Source organism: Myxocyprinus asiaticus, chromosome 3, assembly GCF_019703515.2.
Source record: "Myxocyprinus asiaticus isolate MX2 ecotype Aquarium Trade chromosome 3, UBuf_Myxa_2, whole genome shotgun sequence".
NCBI lineage: Eukaryota > Metazoa > Chordata > Actinopteri > Cypriniformes > Catostomidae > Myxocyprinus > Myxocyprinus asiaticus.
The window spans coordinates 9,634,662-9,652,246 of record NC_059346.1 but is presented as its reverse complement, the minus strand read 5'-3'; the positions used below and the strand labels follow the sequence as shown (position 1 = coordinate 9,652,246).

General features: G+C 36.3%; 2 protein-coding genes and 1 long non-coding RNA gene across 11 annotated transcripts in view; 2 read left to right on the top strand and 1 right to left on the bottom strand.

Annotated features, from left to right (window-relative positions):
• LOC127419919 (beta-adducin-like) overlaps nt 1–5,502 on the top strand; it is a 36,904-nt gene extending 31,402 nt beyond the window's left edge. For 5 of the 8 annotated variants that reach the window (XM_051661770.1, XM_051661756.1, XM_051661749.1 and 2 more), the window contains 2 exons: nt 2,513–2,581; nt 4,357–5,502. In XM_051661770.1, the coding sequence (XP_051517730.1) occupies nt 2,513–2,581; nt 4,357–4,622 (335 nt within the window). In that variant the 3' untranslated portion in view covers nt 4,623–5,502. Of the gene's footprint in view, nt 1–2,512; nt 2,582–4,111; nt 4,146–4,356 lie in introns of those variants that run through there. The other 3 variants (XM_051661779.1, XR_007893754.1, XR_007893751.1) reach the window with 3 other exon arrangements.
• Nucleotides 1–17,585, bottom strand: part of LOC127419961 (uncharacterized) — a 30,930-nt gene that overhangs the window by 12,306 nt on the left and 1,039 nt on the right. The window contains exon 1 of one of the 2 annotated variants that reach the window (XR_007893759.1): nt 12,601–12,730. The exons of the other annotated variant lie outside the window; for it this stretch is intronic. This is a non-coding gene — a long non-coding RNA (uncharacterized LOC127419961). Of the gene's footprint in view, nt 1–12,600; nt 12,731–17,585 lie in introns of those variants that run through there. 2 annotated transcript variants of the gene reach the window in all.
• snrnp27 (small nuclear ribonucleoprotein 27 (U4/U6.U5)) lies at nt 8,318–17,561 on the top strand. The gene is made up of 6 exons (XM_051661814.1): nt 8,318–8,485; nt 12,315–12,441; nt 12,638–12,750; nt 16,276–16,355; nt 16,750–16,814; nt 17,120–17,561. The coding sequence occupies exons 1-6, from the start codon at nt 8,449–8,451 to the stop codon at nt 17,172–17,174; spliced, it is 477 nt and encodes a 158-aa protein (XP_051517774.1). The 5' UTR covers nt 8,318–8,448; the 3' UTR covers nt 17,175–17,561.

The window sequence follows — 17,585 nt, the reverse complement described above, 5'->3', positions numbered from 1 at the left end:
ATGTGGATGAGTAAAGGATAAGAGGTTTATCATTTTTGGGTGAACTATCCCTTTAAATATGCAGTTTTATGATCTCATTATTTTGAGACTACATGGAATATTTGCACTTTTTTAATGAATTTGTCACTGCAGGACTATTTGTGAACTTAAAAAATGAACTGCAACTAAAGCTAAAAGTTGCACTCAAACATATTTCAAGTTATTTGTAAGATTTTCAGTGTATGACAAATTTTTATTAAATTGAAATTAGTAATCTTTAAATAGTGTACACATTTTGAACTCTTAATTGAGAAGATTATAAAGTTTAAAAAATGTTTTAAAAAAAATTCAGAATGTTTAAACAATACAGTTTTGTAAAGGGCAAAGCAAACTACATTTGGCATTAACTGAACACATTTTATAGTCATTTTATTGCAAAGTTAGGCATGTTTAAATATATCTGATTTAAACCATTTGTTTAAATCAGATTTTTCCAGGAATTGCTTTTTTAATGTAATTAAAATGTTAAAAGAAACCTCAAATATACAATTTACCTTAAAATATATGCTAATTTGAACCTTAAATTTTGATGTTAAAAACGGCAATGTACAGTACGTTATTTGCCAACTTCTCAAATAAAAAGGCTGCATGTATTCATTACTTTGGAGTGTACCTTGAAAATAAATGAATTCAGGTTAAACTGAATTTTATTATCTTTTCAGAAACCGTTGATTTGAAGTATTGATGGGAAGTTCGATTAATTTCCACGAACTGGTTCTTTGGGACAGATCGTTTCCTTGAACCGGTTCAAAAAACGATTCAGCGGTTCTTTTACGTCATCATGTAATGACGTCTCTAGCATGTAATTCTAACATCCAGGAGTCATGGTTTTCACTCTCAAACATTTAAATAAAGCCATATGTGAACACACATTGCTGATTATTAACCTTTATTCAGTTAAGTTATAATAATAATAATGGTGTTTATTGTCATCAGTGGTTCATTCTGTGATCCTACATGTTGAATACGACTAATATTGATTACATCTTGGAGAAGTTTCCTTTATTAAAGTTTTGCACCTAAAGCACCCAATACAGACACTGTGCACAAACGTGGATATGTTCTACATGTCTTAAATTTTATTTAATAATACTAGTCATAAGAATATTTCCAGTATGTTTTAGTTGAAACTTACAGTTCGCCCCAGGCTCGTCGTTTATGTCCTCGGTACACGCATGCTCATAGGATCAGCAGCTCATTTATCAGACTCCTCGTAATCCTCGGCAAACTTAGACAGTTTGCTCTTTCGGTTCTTTCTGAGTCGGACAAGTCTGAAGAGCTGACTTTCGATTCTGCCTGTAGGTTTGATTCCTTAATTTTGAACGGGTTCTTTGGTTCAATTTCCGATCAAGTAACTCGTAAGAACCTCCTGCCAGTATTAGTAACATCATTGAATAAAAATGCCTACTTAAGTCTCAAGACTTTTATTTGCAAATATTTTTAAATAATTAAAAATAACACTGAAACAAACATCTGTAGGATTCTAAATGTTTTATTTGGCTACTGCTATTACCATCTCAACACACAGCAAGCCCTCGGTAATCCTCGGCAAACTTCGAGAGTCAGTGTGACCGGCTCATTCGGTTCTTTTTGAGTCTGACATTTAGACGTGCTGTGTAGCCAGTACATTTACTCAGGGGGTCAAGAATTGGCTGGTAAGCAGGCCCATTTTAGCTCCTGCTGGTAGATGCTGGAACTACACCCTATTATTTTATGGCTCCATGTGTTTACTTCAGCTGTGCGTCTTGCGTCATCAACCCGGAACTAAAATTTGATTCAGTTCGATGTTGTGAACCGGTGTCATGATAAATAGAGTCCGCCCGGTAAATCGAGTCCCCATGGGGGTAACTGTTTGTAGTGCCCGAGCAAACACGTATCGTGTTATCGTGATAGCATGTCATTGAAGTCCAGGCTAACTGAAAAACACCAACAACGACACATCTTTAGTTTCAAAATCTATAACTTTAGTTATATACTGTTATGTGTAACTTGTGGTTTTAAAGTCATTAAATGTTGTATTCACAAAGTTATATCAACATATATCATAAAACGTTTTTAAAGGTTTTCTACTCAGGCAGTGAATATAGTACCCATTAATAGGTCCCTCAGCCAATGGAATTGTTGTGACGGCAGAGGGAGACCTGATTTTCAGGGGGGGGACTCGATTTCTCACGACAACAGCTTGACTGGTTACTTGTTAAGAATCGGCTCAAAAGAAAAATTAATTCAAGAATCAGACATCACCAATTTGAAATTGTGTCCAGACAACATTCCCTCCAGCACTTGAACTATCTTTCTCCTTTATGTCCTGTCATTTTGAGCATGAAACTTTGTACATACACACTAAATCCAAGAACAACTTTGCAGTTATTACTCATCCCCTCCGTATATGTACCCTCTTTCTGTTTCCTCTCCTTGCTCTTCACCTGTTCTCTTTCCTTCTCCTTTGCTCTTCCCTGATATTGTGTAAAAGGTGTGGAGGAGGTGGTGAATGACACAGGGACTCCCCCGACTATCTCCCCCATAAAGACCCTCCCATCAGGTGAGACCAGGTGGTGCAACACCTAATACCTGTGCATGTGTACATGACGCTGCAGAAACACCTGCTATGGTTCCACATGCTGATCTGTGCTGCATCATCAACTGCTTATTGACAACCCTTGTTACTAATTTATGGAAAAAATTAAAAGCCCTATGCCCAAGGATAAGTTAGAAATAGTTTTTGATTAATTCAAAAAGGTGTTTTCTACATATGGGCTCACTTTGATTAATTAGGAGTGCTGAATTAGACAACATGATTGCTAGTGTGATGGTGCTTTTATACAAAACTTTATCCTCCTGAGACCCGAGCATGACTGCTGTGCACTTTCCATTTCCCTTTTTGATTTGTAACTAGTAGCAACTAATAAACATGCAAAAAATACAAATAAAAATCCTAAAAAATTGTCAACAAATGTGGACAGCGGGAATAAGTTGTGAAATTTGAAAGAATACCAAGCTATAGAAAGTCAGTTTTTTTAAATCAAATTGTTTGTTTCCAGGAGTGTTGGTTATTCTTATTTTTGAGACATTACAGATATTACATCAGAAATTAGCATAATTCTGAATCAATGTAATGGCCAGCATCATCCAATCACTGCCAAACATGTTCAAATAAAATTTGCCATTATAAATTTTGAATCTATGCACTGATTATCATTGTCCCATGCCTGCCAAACATGTCGAGTGGTCCAAACATCATCTGCAGCCTGAAACTGAACTTTTGATAGGAAGTTTGGATTTAAAGCACTTAGCTGCATATGAAAGCTATAGGATGCTCCCTTGCTCCCTATTTAGTGAATGACATAATCTTCAGTGTGCTGTTTGTCTGCACTGGTCTCGGGACAGTTCAAAATGCACCTTATTTTCATCCTAACTCCATATAAAGCCTCTAAAAGCAACATTTTTCAGCTTTTGGATGAACCCACTGATTCTCAATGTGATAATGTACAGTAAATATAGGAGTTCTAAGGGAAAGATGTGCTAAAAGTACACATCAGTGTACACTGTGTTTATCAGTGTGGCATTTCGCGATAAATCGCTCGAATTTTAAAAATGGCATATCGGATGAAACTAGAGACTTTTACCTTTTGATAACTAAATTAATGTAGTTTTGTTGGCATTTCTCCCAAAGACAGAGCGCCTCCCTCAGCGCCATATTATTTGGCCACATGACTCTGTGTATACAGTGTCCACACATCTGTATGCTGGGTTGCACGAGGTTAAACAAGAAGTTTATATCTAGTAACATAAGTTTAAGACAAAATATGTTCAATCATTCTGGCTATTTTTGCTCTGCTAACAAACTATTAACTATTATATCAATTATACTACCAAATAATATAATGGTCATAAATGGTAGGGTGATGTAACATGGGATATCTGTATTCAAGTTTGTGTCAGTGTTTCTTATTTTAATTTTTTCATGTTTCATTTTTGTGTGTGACATTTTCCACTCTGTACTGTGGCCTCCATCTGTCTTCACACCTTTGTGCTTCTCTGTCTTTCTCTGTCCCTCTATTATGATTTGTAGGACAATCGTTTGGTACTGAGATCTTGTCTCACTAGTGAGTATATAGAAACCTAAGACATTGCACACAACTGGAAAGAGCATGTTGGCCAAAAACTGTCATTTCATAGCAGCTGATTCTGTGCCATGGATAAAACGTTTAAAATCGTGAAATTTAATGATATTTTTTTTAAATTTTTTTTTTATTATTATTATTTTACCACACTATTTCTTTTCCATTTTCCTTTAAATTGTATTTAAATATGCAGATGGAAAAACCACAGACGCTGTGCAGAATAATAAATGTGATGAGAAGAAACAACAAGAGGAGCTAGAAAAAGGAATGAAAGCCTTGTCGACGACTGACACTTCAGAAACCACGCCCTCGACTCCGCCCACTGTCCTGCCCAACAAACCTGCAGGCAACACCCCAGAGGGCTCTCCTTCCAAATCTCCATCTAAGAAGAAAAAGAAGTTCAAAGCCCCATGTTTCCTAAAGAAAAGCAAGAAACAGAAAGAGAAAGTCGAAATTTGAACTCCGTGTTCTTCACCAATACTTTCACATACATGCTTAAAAACATACCGCATTGGCGTGGTACTACACTCTCTGCCAAGAACATTAAACACACAGACCCACTCATACACAAACACATCATCACATCCACTCACTGTGTATCCATTTCTTGATCTTTACATACCATACAAGTTTTTGATTATGGCTCTGTGAATTTAATCGTTTTCAGTACACTCTCTGTCCACACTGATGCAAATTTCACATTGCTTCACCGATACATATTGAACAGGTGAAGCAAACGATGACCTCTTGTGACCCCCTTCCTTGCTTTAAAATAAAATTGCACTTAGAACAAGTATAGAAAAAAGAATGTGGCATTGAGTAAGCATTGATTGTTCATGTCTACTGATTCTGATTGTTGCTCAATCATCAACATACACATGTGTTTATATTATAACATGTGGCATTACTGTGTATTCTAAGTCGACTTAAATATTTTTTAACTAACATAAACATCTTTCATCTCACTTTATGAATAGCAGGGATAAAATTATTTTACAATGTGCCAGTCACCAAAAATCATGATTATGGTCTTGCGATGGCTTACGAGCAAAAAAAAAAAAAAACGTTTTTGGGGAAAAAAAGAGCCAAAATTAGCAAGATCATGGCTTGTTGCTGCAAATAAACCCCAACTTAAGTGCACGGATTGATTCCACTTCTTTTTATTTATGATCTTTATTTTGTATGTATGCTGGAGACTTTGTATGCAGTTGTAATTATTTTTATGATCAGTGCTTTTGTGTGTATATTAGCTGGTTTATAAACTTGATTCCATGTCAATATTAGAATGTAAAATGCTAGGATCGGATGTAACATTCATTAAAGATCACATCCATGTAAAGCTGTTTTTTGTTGCTATTTTTGGTGTGGGTTTTAAAAAGGTTTGTGACTGAAACTTAATATCTTTTCACTAATATACCCATTTTAGCAAAAAAAAAATCATAGTCAAGTCTTTTGTCTTCCCTTACAAAAATGTACATTGGCAACCATACTTTCTGCCAAAATACCATATTTACTTCTGTAAAATCATAAATCAATATAAGATCTCTTTCAAAAATCTTAAGCTTTTTAAACATGTTTGTAGTGCTGGGTAGTAACGGATTACATGTAATCTGTATCGTGTAATCAGATTACAAAACTCAAGTACTTGTAATTGGATTCAGTTTTAAAATACTCGTAATCGTACTACAGTTACTTTTTATAGATTACATGATTACATATTATCAAGGCAACGGCAGTAAATTGTTAATAATTTATTGATCATTTTCATATCAATATCATCATATTCTTATCCCAAAGTGCAGTAGTCTCACACATGAACATGTTGTGCATGTGCATCGCTCTACTGTTGCTGCTGATGCAGTAGAGTCCACTGCATGAAACTTTACATAAAACTTGAAACAATTGTTCCTTGTGTGACTCGAGGGAAATATTCTGCTCTTTTAGAATATTCTTGCTGTTCAAAAGATAATATCTTGCACCTCAGCTTTGGAATAGGCAATGGACTATTAGTAAGCAGTAAGGGTTAAATGTGTTTCAGTGATTTTAGATGAAAGCTTGGACCTAGGCAACACCGTTGCTGTTGATTTCATGGTCATTAATTTTTGTTCATTTTATGATTGTTTTATGTTGATGTTATGGTCATTAATGTGCGTAATGCTGCTATTGTTTCATGCCCTAAAATGAACTTTTGGCCATGCACTGTCATTGCTATTAGATTTAATGTTTATTTCATACCTATAATGTTTAATGCACTTTTTAAAAATGTCATGAGCTGTTTTTGAGAAGCTCTTTTTGTTAGTAATAAAGAATGGAATACGTTTTCTTCCTTTTTGTACTTTTATGTTAATATGATTATCCTACTCAAATGCATGTGACATAAAATAAAATAGAATTAGGTTGAAAGTAATCCAAAAGTAAAAGGATTAGATTACCCTAAAATATCATCTTTGAGATTACGTTCCTGTTTGCATTTTTTGTCATGTAATTTGTAACCAGTACCTGATCACAATTCACAAGTAATCCACCCAGCACTGTTTGTTTGTATGGTTATTATTTATGTATTTATTCAATGACAGTATGGCTAATACCAGAGACTGGTCACTTCCATTAAAATAAATGAGAGAAATTGAAACGCCCAACGCTGAACGGAGGTAGAAAGGAAGTCCCGCTTTACAGGTAAAACAGCCAATCACCTTTTAGATACAGATATCAAGTCCCACAGAATGAGAAGGGTATAGCTGCAGGCATTGCAGATATAGCCATTAAAGATATAGGGTGCCCCTAACCTTACCCTTTCCCTAACCTTAACCATGAGTGGAAGTGATGCCCCCTTTTGGAGTAACCCCACCCTCTGTTGGAGATTATGCCCCCATTTAGAGGTCTCCGGCCTGCAGCTATACCTACTTACACTGAATCACTTAATTTTAAAGCACTACAAACCCAAGAGCTGAACCCTGAAAAAAGTCCCCAGTCAGCTGGTTCTGAAACTCACTAACCCTGTTAACACTTCTAACATATCTATCTGGAACATTGGGATCAAGAAACTAAAAACAAAGAAAATTACAATTCTATCTGACTCTAAAATCAAACTATGAATTGGAAGAGTATCTCCTGACTGTCAGAGATACAAAGCAGAGACAGATCCTGACTAACCAAGTACAGGCTCAGTGAGCACAGTCTAGCCATCGAGAGATGCAGACACAGAAAAACATGGTTACTCAAGGAAGAGTATGCGCTCAATGTACAACAGGTGAGGTCAAGGCAGAGATGCACTTTCTCCCTTACTGTCCAAAATTTAAAAACACAAGGGACATTTATAAAGGTAAATTTACAAAAAGCTTAAACTACTTTACAAAAATGACAGAACAAGAAAACATTTGTATAATACTTGGAGAGGGACACACAGCAGCACTGGCTGCAAGATACGGTGCCACAGCCTTAGAGACAGTGGGTACATGTTTTATGTGTATTACCCCAGTGTGTCACCTTACTGTTCACCACAGTGACCCTCAGTAATAGTATGCATGTATATTAAGGTATGTGTATGTAAACATGTCAGTGGTCTTCAGTTATTTGAACACTGTGGTCTTCAGCTGTTGACAAACATTCTGATTTGTTAAATTGTTCAACTACATATGTAGTTAATTATAGATTAACGTGTTGTTCTGTTTTTACACACCCTCTGCTTTGACAATATTGTATTGTTTACAGTCATGCCAATAAATATCGCCTGTCAAGCAACTCGACTACACGCATGCGCATTAGCTATACAAACTGGGAAAACATCGTGTTTTAGCGTAATCCGAGTTAAAGAAGCACAATTTATGATACCAGTGTTGTCAGATTTTACTGCTGATTTGAAATATGTTCTTTGATAGTAATCTTCACCAACCGTTTTGGAGACTTCGGTCTTTACCCATTCAGGTAGATAGGAGCTGCACCTGTATGCCGCTTGTTTACTTAGAAAAATAAAGTAGCTGCCCGGGAGCATTCCAAAGATGGCGCCGAGTGGACTAACTTGCTAAAAACCAAGTTCCTTAAATGTGCCGTTTTATTACAGTGACGATCGTTTTAGTAACTATTGTTAGTTTTGCATATTTTTGTAGTAACGTTTAGTAGGAACAATTCTTTACGGAACCTTTAAAGGCATGCTGCATCGGAGTCCTTTTGGTGGTGCACCGTTAATGGCGACCAGCGGACGGTTGAATCTGGAAGTTTCTGGATAACTCGCAGTTTATTGCAGCGCTGTTCGGAAGAAAATAGTGTATTTAATACTGATCGAATAATGGGGAGAAGCAGGAGCCGAACACCACCACGGCGAGGTTTGAATTGAGTTCTGTTTTTTATAAATTAATTGTGAAACGTGGCTGGTTCGTGTTTGCTAGCATTTAGCTACCACACAAACCCAATCAGACTAATTGTTTTACCTGTCAAACTCTTTCCGAGACTTGCAACTTGTTACAGTACAATAGAAATTCAGATAAACATATTACAATTGAAAGTATTAATATAGAATATCATTAGCTGGAAAACTAGATGATTGTTGACGATATCGCTTGTTGTTTTCGTGGTAGCGCTTATGTAATGTATGGCCAGTTATGCTGTTTGCATACTCCGAGTGACCGAACGATATCTTTAGAGACTTTTGGATGAGATTTTTTGACTTTGGACAGTAAGCTCTCACAGTTTCTTCAGAAAAACTGATAATAATAATAAAACAAATGTTATTGTGGATCGTGTTTGTTTAATATGTGACTACATAAAAAAGCTAGTCGCGTGCGAGTCAAAAAATATTTGATATCTGTTTTGCATTTTAATTTTTATTGATCCATCGTGTGTTTGTACGGTGACGCAATGCTACCACGTACTTATTTTAAGGCGCACTTAGTAATTTTTTCCTCATTCAAAAAAGTTTACGTCCTCAAGACATGAATTGTAATTTTGCAATATATGTAGGAAATCATGACCACTCGTATTAAAATGAAGACTCCAGTCATACCAGTAGCCTTATTAAAGCTGTTTTATTCTACATAGAGAGGGTCCACCCATGGGGACTGCCATGTTAGAATCACATGACCAGCCGAATATTGCTCGCTTAATCTCAGTTCTAACCATCCTGTTATTTGACACTTTCACTCATTGATTAAAGTAATCGTGTAATCATGGCTGACTGTGAATAGTCAATTTGTACAATGGCTTCTGAAACTGGAAACTGTTGATTTTAAATTATGCTGCATTCAAGCCGCTAGGTGTCAGTGTAAGTCCAAGATGACACAAAGGCGGTGTCCCAAACGACACATTATGCACTTACAAAATATACTATGCACTCAGCCATGTAGTGTTTGAATTTTAAAAGTGTAGTATCGTCCTAAATGCAAAACTTAACGGTTTTTTTTTACAACCTTGAAGCATTTGCCGTTTAACAGTTGACAGAAGTGACGGTTCAAGCGCACGTGATGTGTTGCTGCTAGCTTTAGCGCGTTAGCCAGTCTCAGTTCAACATTTGTATTTCAAACAACATACATATTCACACAGTTTGGGGTGATGGTAAAGCATTCAACTCGCATTTGTAATGTGCTGAATCCACTGAAGTTTCACTAGCTGCTACGTTCTTCATTCTTTACAACTATTTTGCAAGACTAGCAGCGCAACCAGGTAACTCCGCCCATTCCGCTATGTACGGCAAGCCGCGAGCGCTCAGTGCACGAAGTGTCCAACATTCCATACTCCGTTTTGATGGTTGAAAAAGTGCATCATCCGGGTACTTAAAGTACACTTCTTTTTGCTGCATTTTCAGTATAAACATACTACTCGCACTACTTACATTAAAAAAGGGCATACAATAGTGCAGAAGAGTGCAGTTTGGGACGCATCTACAAACAAACTGAGTGCACCTTTAATTATGTCATAAAAATTACATCTTTATTTCTGTAATAACGAGATATTATGTCATAAAAACGACACTTTCTCGTAATAGCGAGATATATCATGAAATTGTGTTTTCTCGTTATAACAAGATATTATGTAATAACTTAAGCAAAAATTCTCACTAAAAAATACTTTCAAGATTAACAAAATCAAATTGAATAGAGTAATCTTTAGTAAAAAAAAAAAATGTAAATAAATAAATCTTAAAAATAGGTTAAAATATTTTAAGTTCATTTAGGACAGGGGTTCTCAACGGGGGTGTTTAAAGGATGCTAGGGGGCGCTGAGAGCAAATTAGTAGAGAGGGGGGTGTTAGGTTACAAATGGGGGGCGTTTATCAGTCATAATCAAATCTATCGTTAAGTTCGTCTTTGCATTAAAATGTTTATTTAGAATTGGAGTATATATCAATTGGTTCTCAACTATACGGGTTGGTACACACTTGTACCACAGTTCATCTGATTTTGAAGTCTAGCGGCGCATTTGAAGTGTCTGGTTTAGCAGCGTCAAATACACTGGTGGAGGTACAACCTCAGCTAATGCATCTGTATGACTCTGTAGATGGATACAGTTCAATGGACAGAGCAGCACGAGCGCAAAGCTCTTAAAGCTCGAGCTCTTAAACTCACAACTTTGTGAGAATCAGTGAGAAGCAAGGCGCGAGAAGCGGAAACCATTTGAATTCGGCGCAGAATTCTACATGACCACCCTTGAATTTACTGTAGTAACACTAACTGTACTTCAGGCAGAAATAGATTGATAATATTATCATATCACTACTTCAGCTCTGTTAAATTTGTCATAGGCTACATTAGGGGAGTGAGGGAATATAATACATTTTTGTTACAACTTATTTATATTTTGTATTTATTTTTACATGTGTTTAGAGTAGGTCTACAGTTTATAATAACAAAAATGCCATAATTTGTTTTATAGAAATCATGTTACATCCAACCATGGTAGTGAAGAAGATCCGTGCTTCCGTGCTTTACTTGTTACAAATACCACTGTTAAAACTATAAAAATAAATAATGAATGAATGAAAATTTTCAACAATGCAAATGTAAAATATATTAACTATTACTTTTATGATTAGTTTCTGTCTTTGCATTTTCATTTTATAGGCCTCAGATATAGCCCTCCATCTGCTTGAATTAAAAAAAAAAAGCAAGGTTTTGTCTCACATTCATGATGCGTAAGCCTGCTGAATTTATTAACAAAACTTTAAAAGTCTCCGCTTTCAAATTATGTCACATAATTGGGCTGGGGTAAGGGAATGAAGTTGGGGGGGGGGGCGTTCATCAAAAAAAGGATGAGCCACTTATTTAGTACAAACAAATCCATAGAAATATTGATGTATAAATAGCTTTAACAGTTTTGAATTAAAAAGTTATTCATTTCACACTTTAAGTGTCAAATAAAATCTAGAAAACAATATTTTATTATTGTCATTACAATGCCTCTATAGTTTTGTTTAAATGCCCCACAATCATTGGATTGCATATATTTATATATTTGTTGTCTAAAGAATAAATGATGTTATACAAGGGTGTGAACGATGAACAATCTCTCATGAACACATTCATTATATTTATCATATGCTGTTATTTGTAACATGATCTGTTTGATAAGTGGCATAATTTTATAATTGTCATTAAAATAGCTACTTTACCAATTTTACACAAGATCATTTTGTGTTAGCTCAACATAGATTATGTATGAATGTTTGGCAAAACTCCCAAGGGTTATGCTTAAAGTCTATTCAAATATTATTGTAATTTGATAAATTATATTAAATTCAATATAAAATAAATATCATATTCTCATCCTTTTTGCAAACAATTGGCCTGCAGTTTACACTACCACAGTTCAGAAAACATAGGCCTTGTCCAGCTTCATTTTAGGAATATTTTCCTCTGAAATCTTGCAGTTCTGGAGAAAAATCCATGCTGACTTTACAAAATGTTACAAAAAAACAAAACAAATTTACGTGTAGGATTCATTTACTGCTGAGTAGCCTACACTCTGTTCTGTAAGCACAGGTGGGCTGGAACATTAAAAGATACGTAGCCTAAGTTCATTTGTGAGATGCTAAAAACATCTTGCTAAAACGACAGATGTAGTAATTTTCATGACAACTATCTTATGCGAAAATGTCGTTTTTACGACAACTAAGGCAAAAAAATATGTATATTTATAAAGGTTTTGCATGGTGTCATTTCAGAGAGACGCCGTTCACGCTCTTCCTCCAGAGATCGCGAGCGGAGGCGCAGGGAGCGCGAGAGGTCCCGGTCGCGTGACAGAGACAGACGGAAGTCGCGCTCGCGCTCCCCCCACAGGCGCAGATCCAGGTGAGCACGTGATATAAGTCACTTGGTGTTGTCATAAGTGCAACTCATTATCTACACACTATGACTCTACAGCTAATAAGTGAACAACATAAGAACAAGGCTATGAATCTGGTTATTTAAAAAGTGGAGCCCTCGGCTTGTGGTCTAGTTTTTGATAACCTTCCCCTCCAGCTGTGTGCCTGTCTTGTTTATGCAGATCTCCACGGCGACACCTCTCCTCCTCCCAGTCTCCAGTGCGGCAGAAGGACAGACGGGAGGATGAAAAGAAGGAAGGGAAGGAAAAACCTGCAAAGGTCCATCAAATATCAGGTTGATAGTTTGTCAAAAATTTGTGCCTCTTTATACAAGACAATAAAATCCCATATAGTGTCTTTGCATTGACCACTCTGTTTATATACAGTTGGTCAGAAGTTTACATATACCTTAGCCAAATACATTTAAACTCAGTTTTTCACAATTTCTGACATTTAATCGTAGAAAACATTCCCTGTCTTAGGTCAGTTAGGATCACTGCTTTATTTTAAGAATGTGAAATGTCAGGATAATAGTAGAGAGAATGATTTATTTCAGCTTTTATTTCTTTCATCACATTCCAAGTGGGTCAGAAGTTTACATGCATTTTGTTAGTATTTGGTAGCATTGCCTTTAAATTGTTTAACTTGGATCAAACGATTTTGGGGAGCCTTCCACAAGCTTCTCACAATAAGTTGCTGGTATTTTGGCCCATTCCTCCAGACAGAACTGGTGTAATTGAGTCAGCTTTGTAGGCCTCCTTGCTCACGCACGCTTTTTTCAGTTCTGCCCACAAATTTTCTATCGGATTGAGGTCAGGGCTTTGTGATGGCCATTCCAATACCTTGACTTTGTTGTCCTTAAGCCATTTTGCCACAACTTTTGAGGTATGCTTGGGGTCATTGTCCATTTGGAAGAAACATTTTTGACCGAGCTTTAGCTTCATATCTGATGTCTTGAGATGTTGCTTCAATATATCCACATAATTTCCCTTCCTCATGATGCCATCTATTTTGTGAAGTGCACCAGTCCCTCCTGCAACAAAGCACCCCCACAACATGATGCTGCCACCCCCATGCTTCACGGTTGGGATGTGTTCTTCAGCTTGCAAGCCTCACCCTTTTTCCTCCAAATATAATGATGGTCATTATGGCCAAACAGTAAATTTTTGTTTCATCAGACCAGAGGACATTTCTCCAAAAACTAAGATCTTTGTCCCCATGTGCTGTTGCAAACTGAAGTCTGGCTTTTTTATGGTGGTTTTGGAGCAGTGGCTTCTTCCTTGCTGAGCAGCCTTTCAGATTATGTCGATATAGGACTCGTTTTACTGTGGATATAGATACCTGTCTACCTGTTTCCTCCAGCATCTTCACATGGTCCTTTGCTGTTGTTCTGGGATTGATTTGCACTTTTCGCACCAAACTACGTTCATCTCTAGGAGTCGGAATGTGTCTCCTTCCTGAGTGGTATGATGGCTGCGTGGTCCCATGGTGTTTATACTTGCGTATTCTTGTATGTACAGATGAACGTGGTACCTTCAGGCATTTGGAAATTGCTCCCAAGCATGATCCAGATTTTTATCTGTGGTCTGGGCTGATTTATTTTGATTTTCACATGATATCAAGCAAAGAGGCACTGAGTTTGAAGGTAGCCCTTAAAATACATCCACAGGTACACCTCCAATTGACTCCAATTAGCCTATCAGAAGCTAATTGTCTAAAGTCTTGACATCATTTTTGGGAATTTTCCAAGCTGCTTAAAGGCACAGATAACTTAGTGTAAGTAAACTTCTGACCCAGTAGAATTGTGATATAGTCAATTAAAAGTGAAACAATCTGTCTGTAAACAATTGTTGGAAAAATTTCTCATGTCATGCACAAAGTAGATGTCTTAAACGACTTGCCAAAACTATAGTTTGCTAATATGAAATCTGTGGAGTGGTTCAAAAATGAGTTTTAATGACTTTAACCTAAGTGTATGTAAACTTACAGTTGAAGTCAGAAAAGGAATTTAAGGTTCAATACAAGTTATAGGTATAGTTCACCCAAAAATGAAAATTCTCATCATTTACTCACCCTCATGCCATCCCAGATGTGTATGACTTTCTTCTGCAGAACACAAAGATTTTTAGAAAAGTATCTCAGCTCTGTAGGTCCATTTAATGCAAGTGAATGGTGGCCAGAGCATAAAGGCAGCATTAAAGTAATCCATAAGACTCCAAGTGGTTAAATCCTTGTCTTCATAAGCGATTATAATAGGTGTGTGTGAGAAACATCATTTAAGGGTGCACTCAGTAATTTTTTCCTCATTAAAAAAGTTGAACTCAAAGACATGAATTGTAATTTTGCAATATATGTAGGAAATCATGACCACTCATATCCAGTCATATCAGTAACCTTATAAAAGCTGTTTTATTCTACATGGAGAGGGTCCACTTATGGGGGCTGCCATGTTAGAATCACATGACCACCTGAATACTACTCGCTTAATCTCATTAACCATCCTGTTATTTGACACTTTAAATCATTGATTAAAGTAATCATGGCTGACTATGAATACTGCATTTCTACAATGGCATCTGAAACTGAAAATTATTGAGAGTCCAAAATGACACAAAGACAAAAGTTACTGAGTGCACCTTAATGTTCTTTTTTTACTATAAACACATTTTCCCAAACAGCATTTTTTTGGCCCTGAAGGGCACTTCGGAAAGGGGACGCCACTCGAAGTGTCATTCCAAACAAAAGTAAAAAAGTTAATTTTTCACTTCAGGGGCTTTTACAAGTCTTTTAGTGAAGAGTACATTCAAAATGTTGTGCCATGCTCTCTTCAGATTTCCCACATTAAGAGCTTTGTTCTTTGTAGTGAGTAGGGCATAGGGATGATCACTTTTGATTAGATTACACCCTAAATCTCCACTTTCTCTTTCATGCTCTTGTTTTTGTCGATTCGCATTATTTGTGAATCTCGCCACCTACTGGGAAGGGAGGATAATTTAAAGTAGAAAAGGCCTTAAAAATATCTGTTTCTCACCCACACTAATCATATTGCTTCTGAAGATGGATTTAACCACTGGAGTTTTATGGAATTACTTTTATGCTGCATTTATGTGCTTTTTGGACCTTCAAAATTCTGGCCACCATTCACTTGCATTGTATGGACCTACAGAGCTGAAATATTCTTTCAAAAATCTTTGTGTTCAGCAGAAGAAAAAGTCACACATATGGGATGGCATGAGGGAGCGTAAATGATGATAGAATTTTGGGACTATGATGATAAAATCTTTTTAACCTTCTCTGTGCAAAGTTCTACTACATGCTCAAAAATATTTGGACACTTATTTAACATTATTGGCTGTTTCAGCCACATCACTTGCAAAATCATAAAATAAAGCATATAGCCATGCAATGACTTTATAGTCATATTTCTTTTAAACCCCTTGGAATGCCATGTCACATTTACACTGCAAGTGCATCACTGTAAACACAATTTTGTTCATTTATACAAACTCGGGTATGAGTCAATTATGTTCTTTGGTAATGGAGATGCCACAGATGCTGTCGATTTGGTTATTGTTATTAAACCTGGACATTCCTTTTAAAGGTGCACTCAGTAACTTTTGTCTTTGTCATCTTGGACTTACACTGACACCTAGCGGCTTGGATGCAGCTTCATTTAAAATCAATAGTTTTCAGTTTCAGATGTCATCGTAGAAATTAAGGATTAAACAGTGTTTATTTGAGGCACTGGGAATTGCATAAATCAGGAATTAACCCATATATGACACTTTTGAATTTATGTCTCATCTGATTGTTTATGTAGCTGAGGACATGCAGGGAAAGACAGAGGAGGAAATAGAGATGATGAAACTGATGGGGTTTGGATCCTTTGAAAGCACAAAGGTAGGGTGTTTACTTGGGCGTTGTTGTTGTTTATTCTTTGAGTCAAAAAAAAACCAAATAGAGCACTTGGTGTATTAAACTTTTTAATGATGTAAAGTATCAGAGAGCGTTCTCTCAGGGGCCATTGGTCATGTGCAAAAGTACATATTGTTCTTGCAGCTCTTTCGAGTGGCAGAGCCAGTCCTCAAACTAGCCACAAGATGGCACAGCTAGACAAAGTGTACAATTAGTATGTATAACTGTTAAAGACCTATGAAGATAACTTAATTTGTTGATTAAATTATAAATATCCTGTGCTGTCCTCATGGTATTCACTGATAATTTCTTACTGCTCAGTAATTTATAAAAGCATTTGCACATAATGGTGGTGGTTGTCATCATTTTTGTTTGACAGGGTAAGAAGAAAGAGGGTTCTGCTAATGCATCCGCGATCAATGTGTCTCAGAAGAGAAAATACAGGTCTGTATGAGTAATTATGATCATATTTAATTTAACCCGATCACATCCATTGATTTGAAGTTCTGTGATCTGTGATAATTTTTAGAGCGGATCCTTGGCTTTATTCCTCCTATAATGATTTTTACATGCACAAATGGCATGCTTTAAAAAAAAAAATCACAAAGTTTATATCCCAGCAACAGTTAAGTGGCCAATCACCTCTGCAGGTACTACTCAGCAAAATGACAAACATTCTCATTGGTTGGCCGTGATGTAATGTTTTGGTGCAGGAGGAGATCAATGATGTAATCATATTTCTCTTGCAGGCAATACATGAACAGGAAAGGTGGTTTCAACAGACCTTTGGATTTTATTGCTTGATCATGGAAGTCGGGAGCCAAGTTTTAACGACTTTGACCGCTTTGTGTTCCTCTGTGATGAAACGTATATAATTTTTTTCCCTAAGTGTATATAAATATGTTCCAGCAAATGTTCATCTCTCTTGCTTTTCAGTTAATGCCTGTCATGTAAGTGTCAGTTTAGTTTGCAATAGACGAACATCATAGCTTATTTTAAAAGGATTTTGATATTGTGGATTCTTTGCATTGAATATCTTTTGTGAAACCCTTGCAGTACTAAATAAATTGATTTTTTTTTTTATTATTATTATTTGGTGGATGTTTTTGTGCATGAAAAGCTTTTTCTTTGTTGATTCTTGTAATTTATGCATTATTTGGTATTAAAAAAAATAAATGAAAATTCACATTATCCAAGACATCACATATTTTAATA

Coding starts and splice junctions, on each gene's coding strand:
- snrnp27 (XM_051661814.1), top strand. CDS start 8,449: ATGGGGAGAAGCAGGAGCCGAACACCACCACGGCGAG. Junction 12,751..16,275: donor AAAGGTCCATCAAATATCAG/GTTGATAGTTTG, acceptor TTGTTTATGTAG/CTGAGGACATGCAGGGAAAG. Junction 16,356..16,749: donor GATCCTTTGAAAGCACAAAG/GTAGGGTGTTTA, acceptor TTTGTTTGACAG/GGTAAGAAGAAAGAGGGTTC.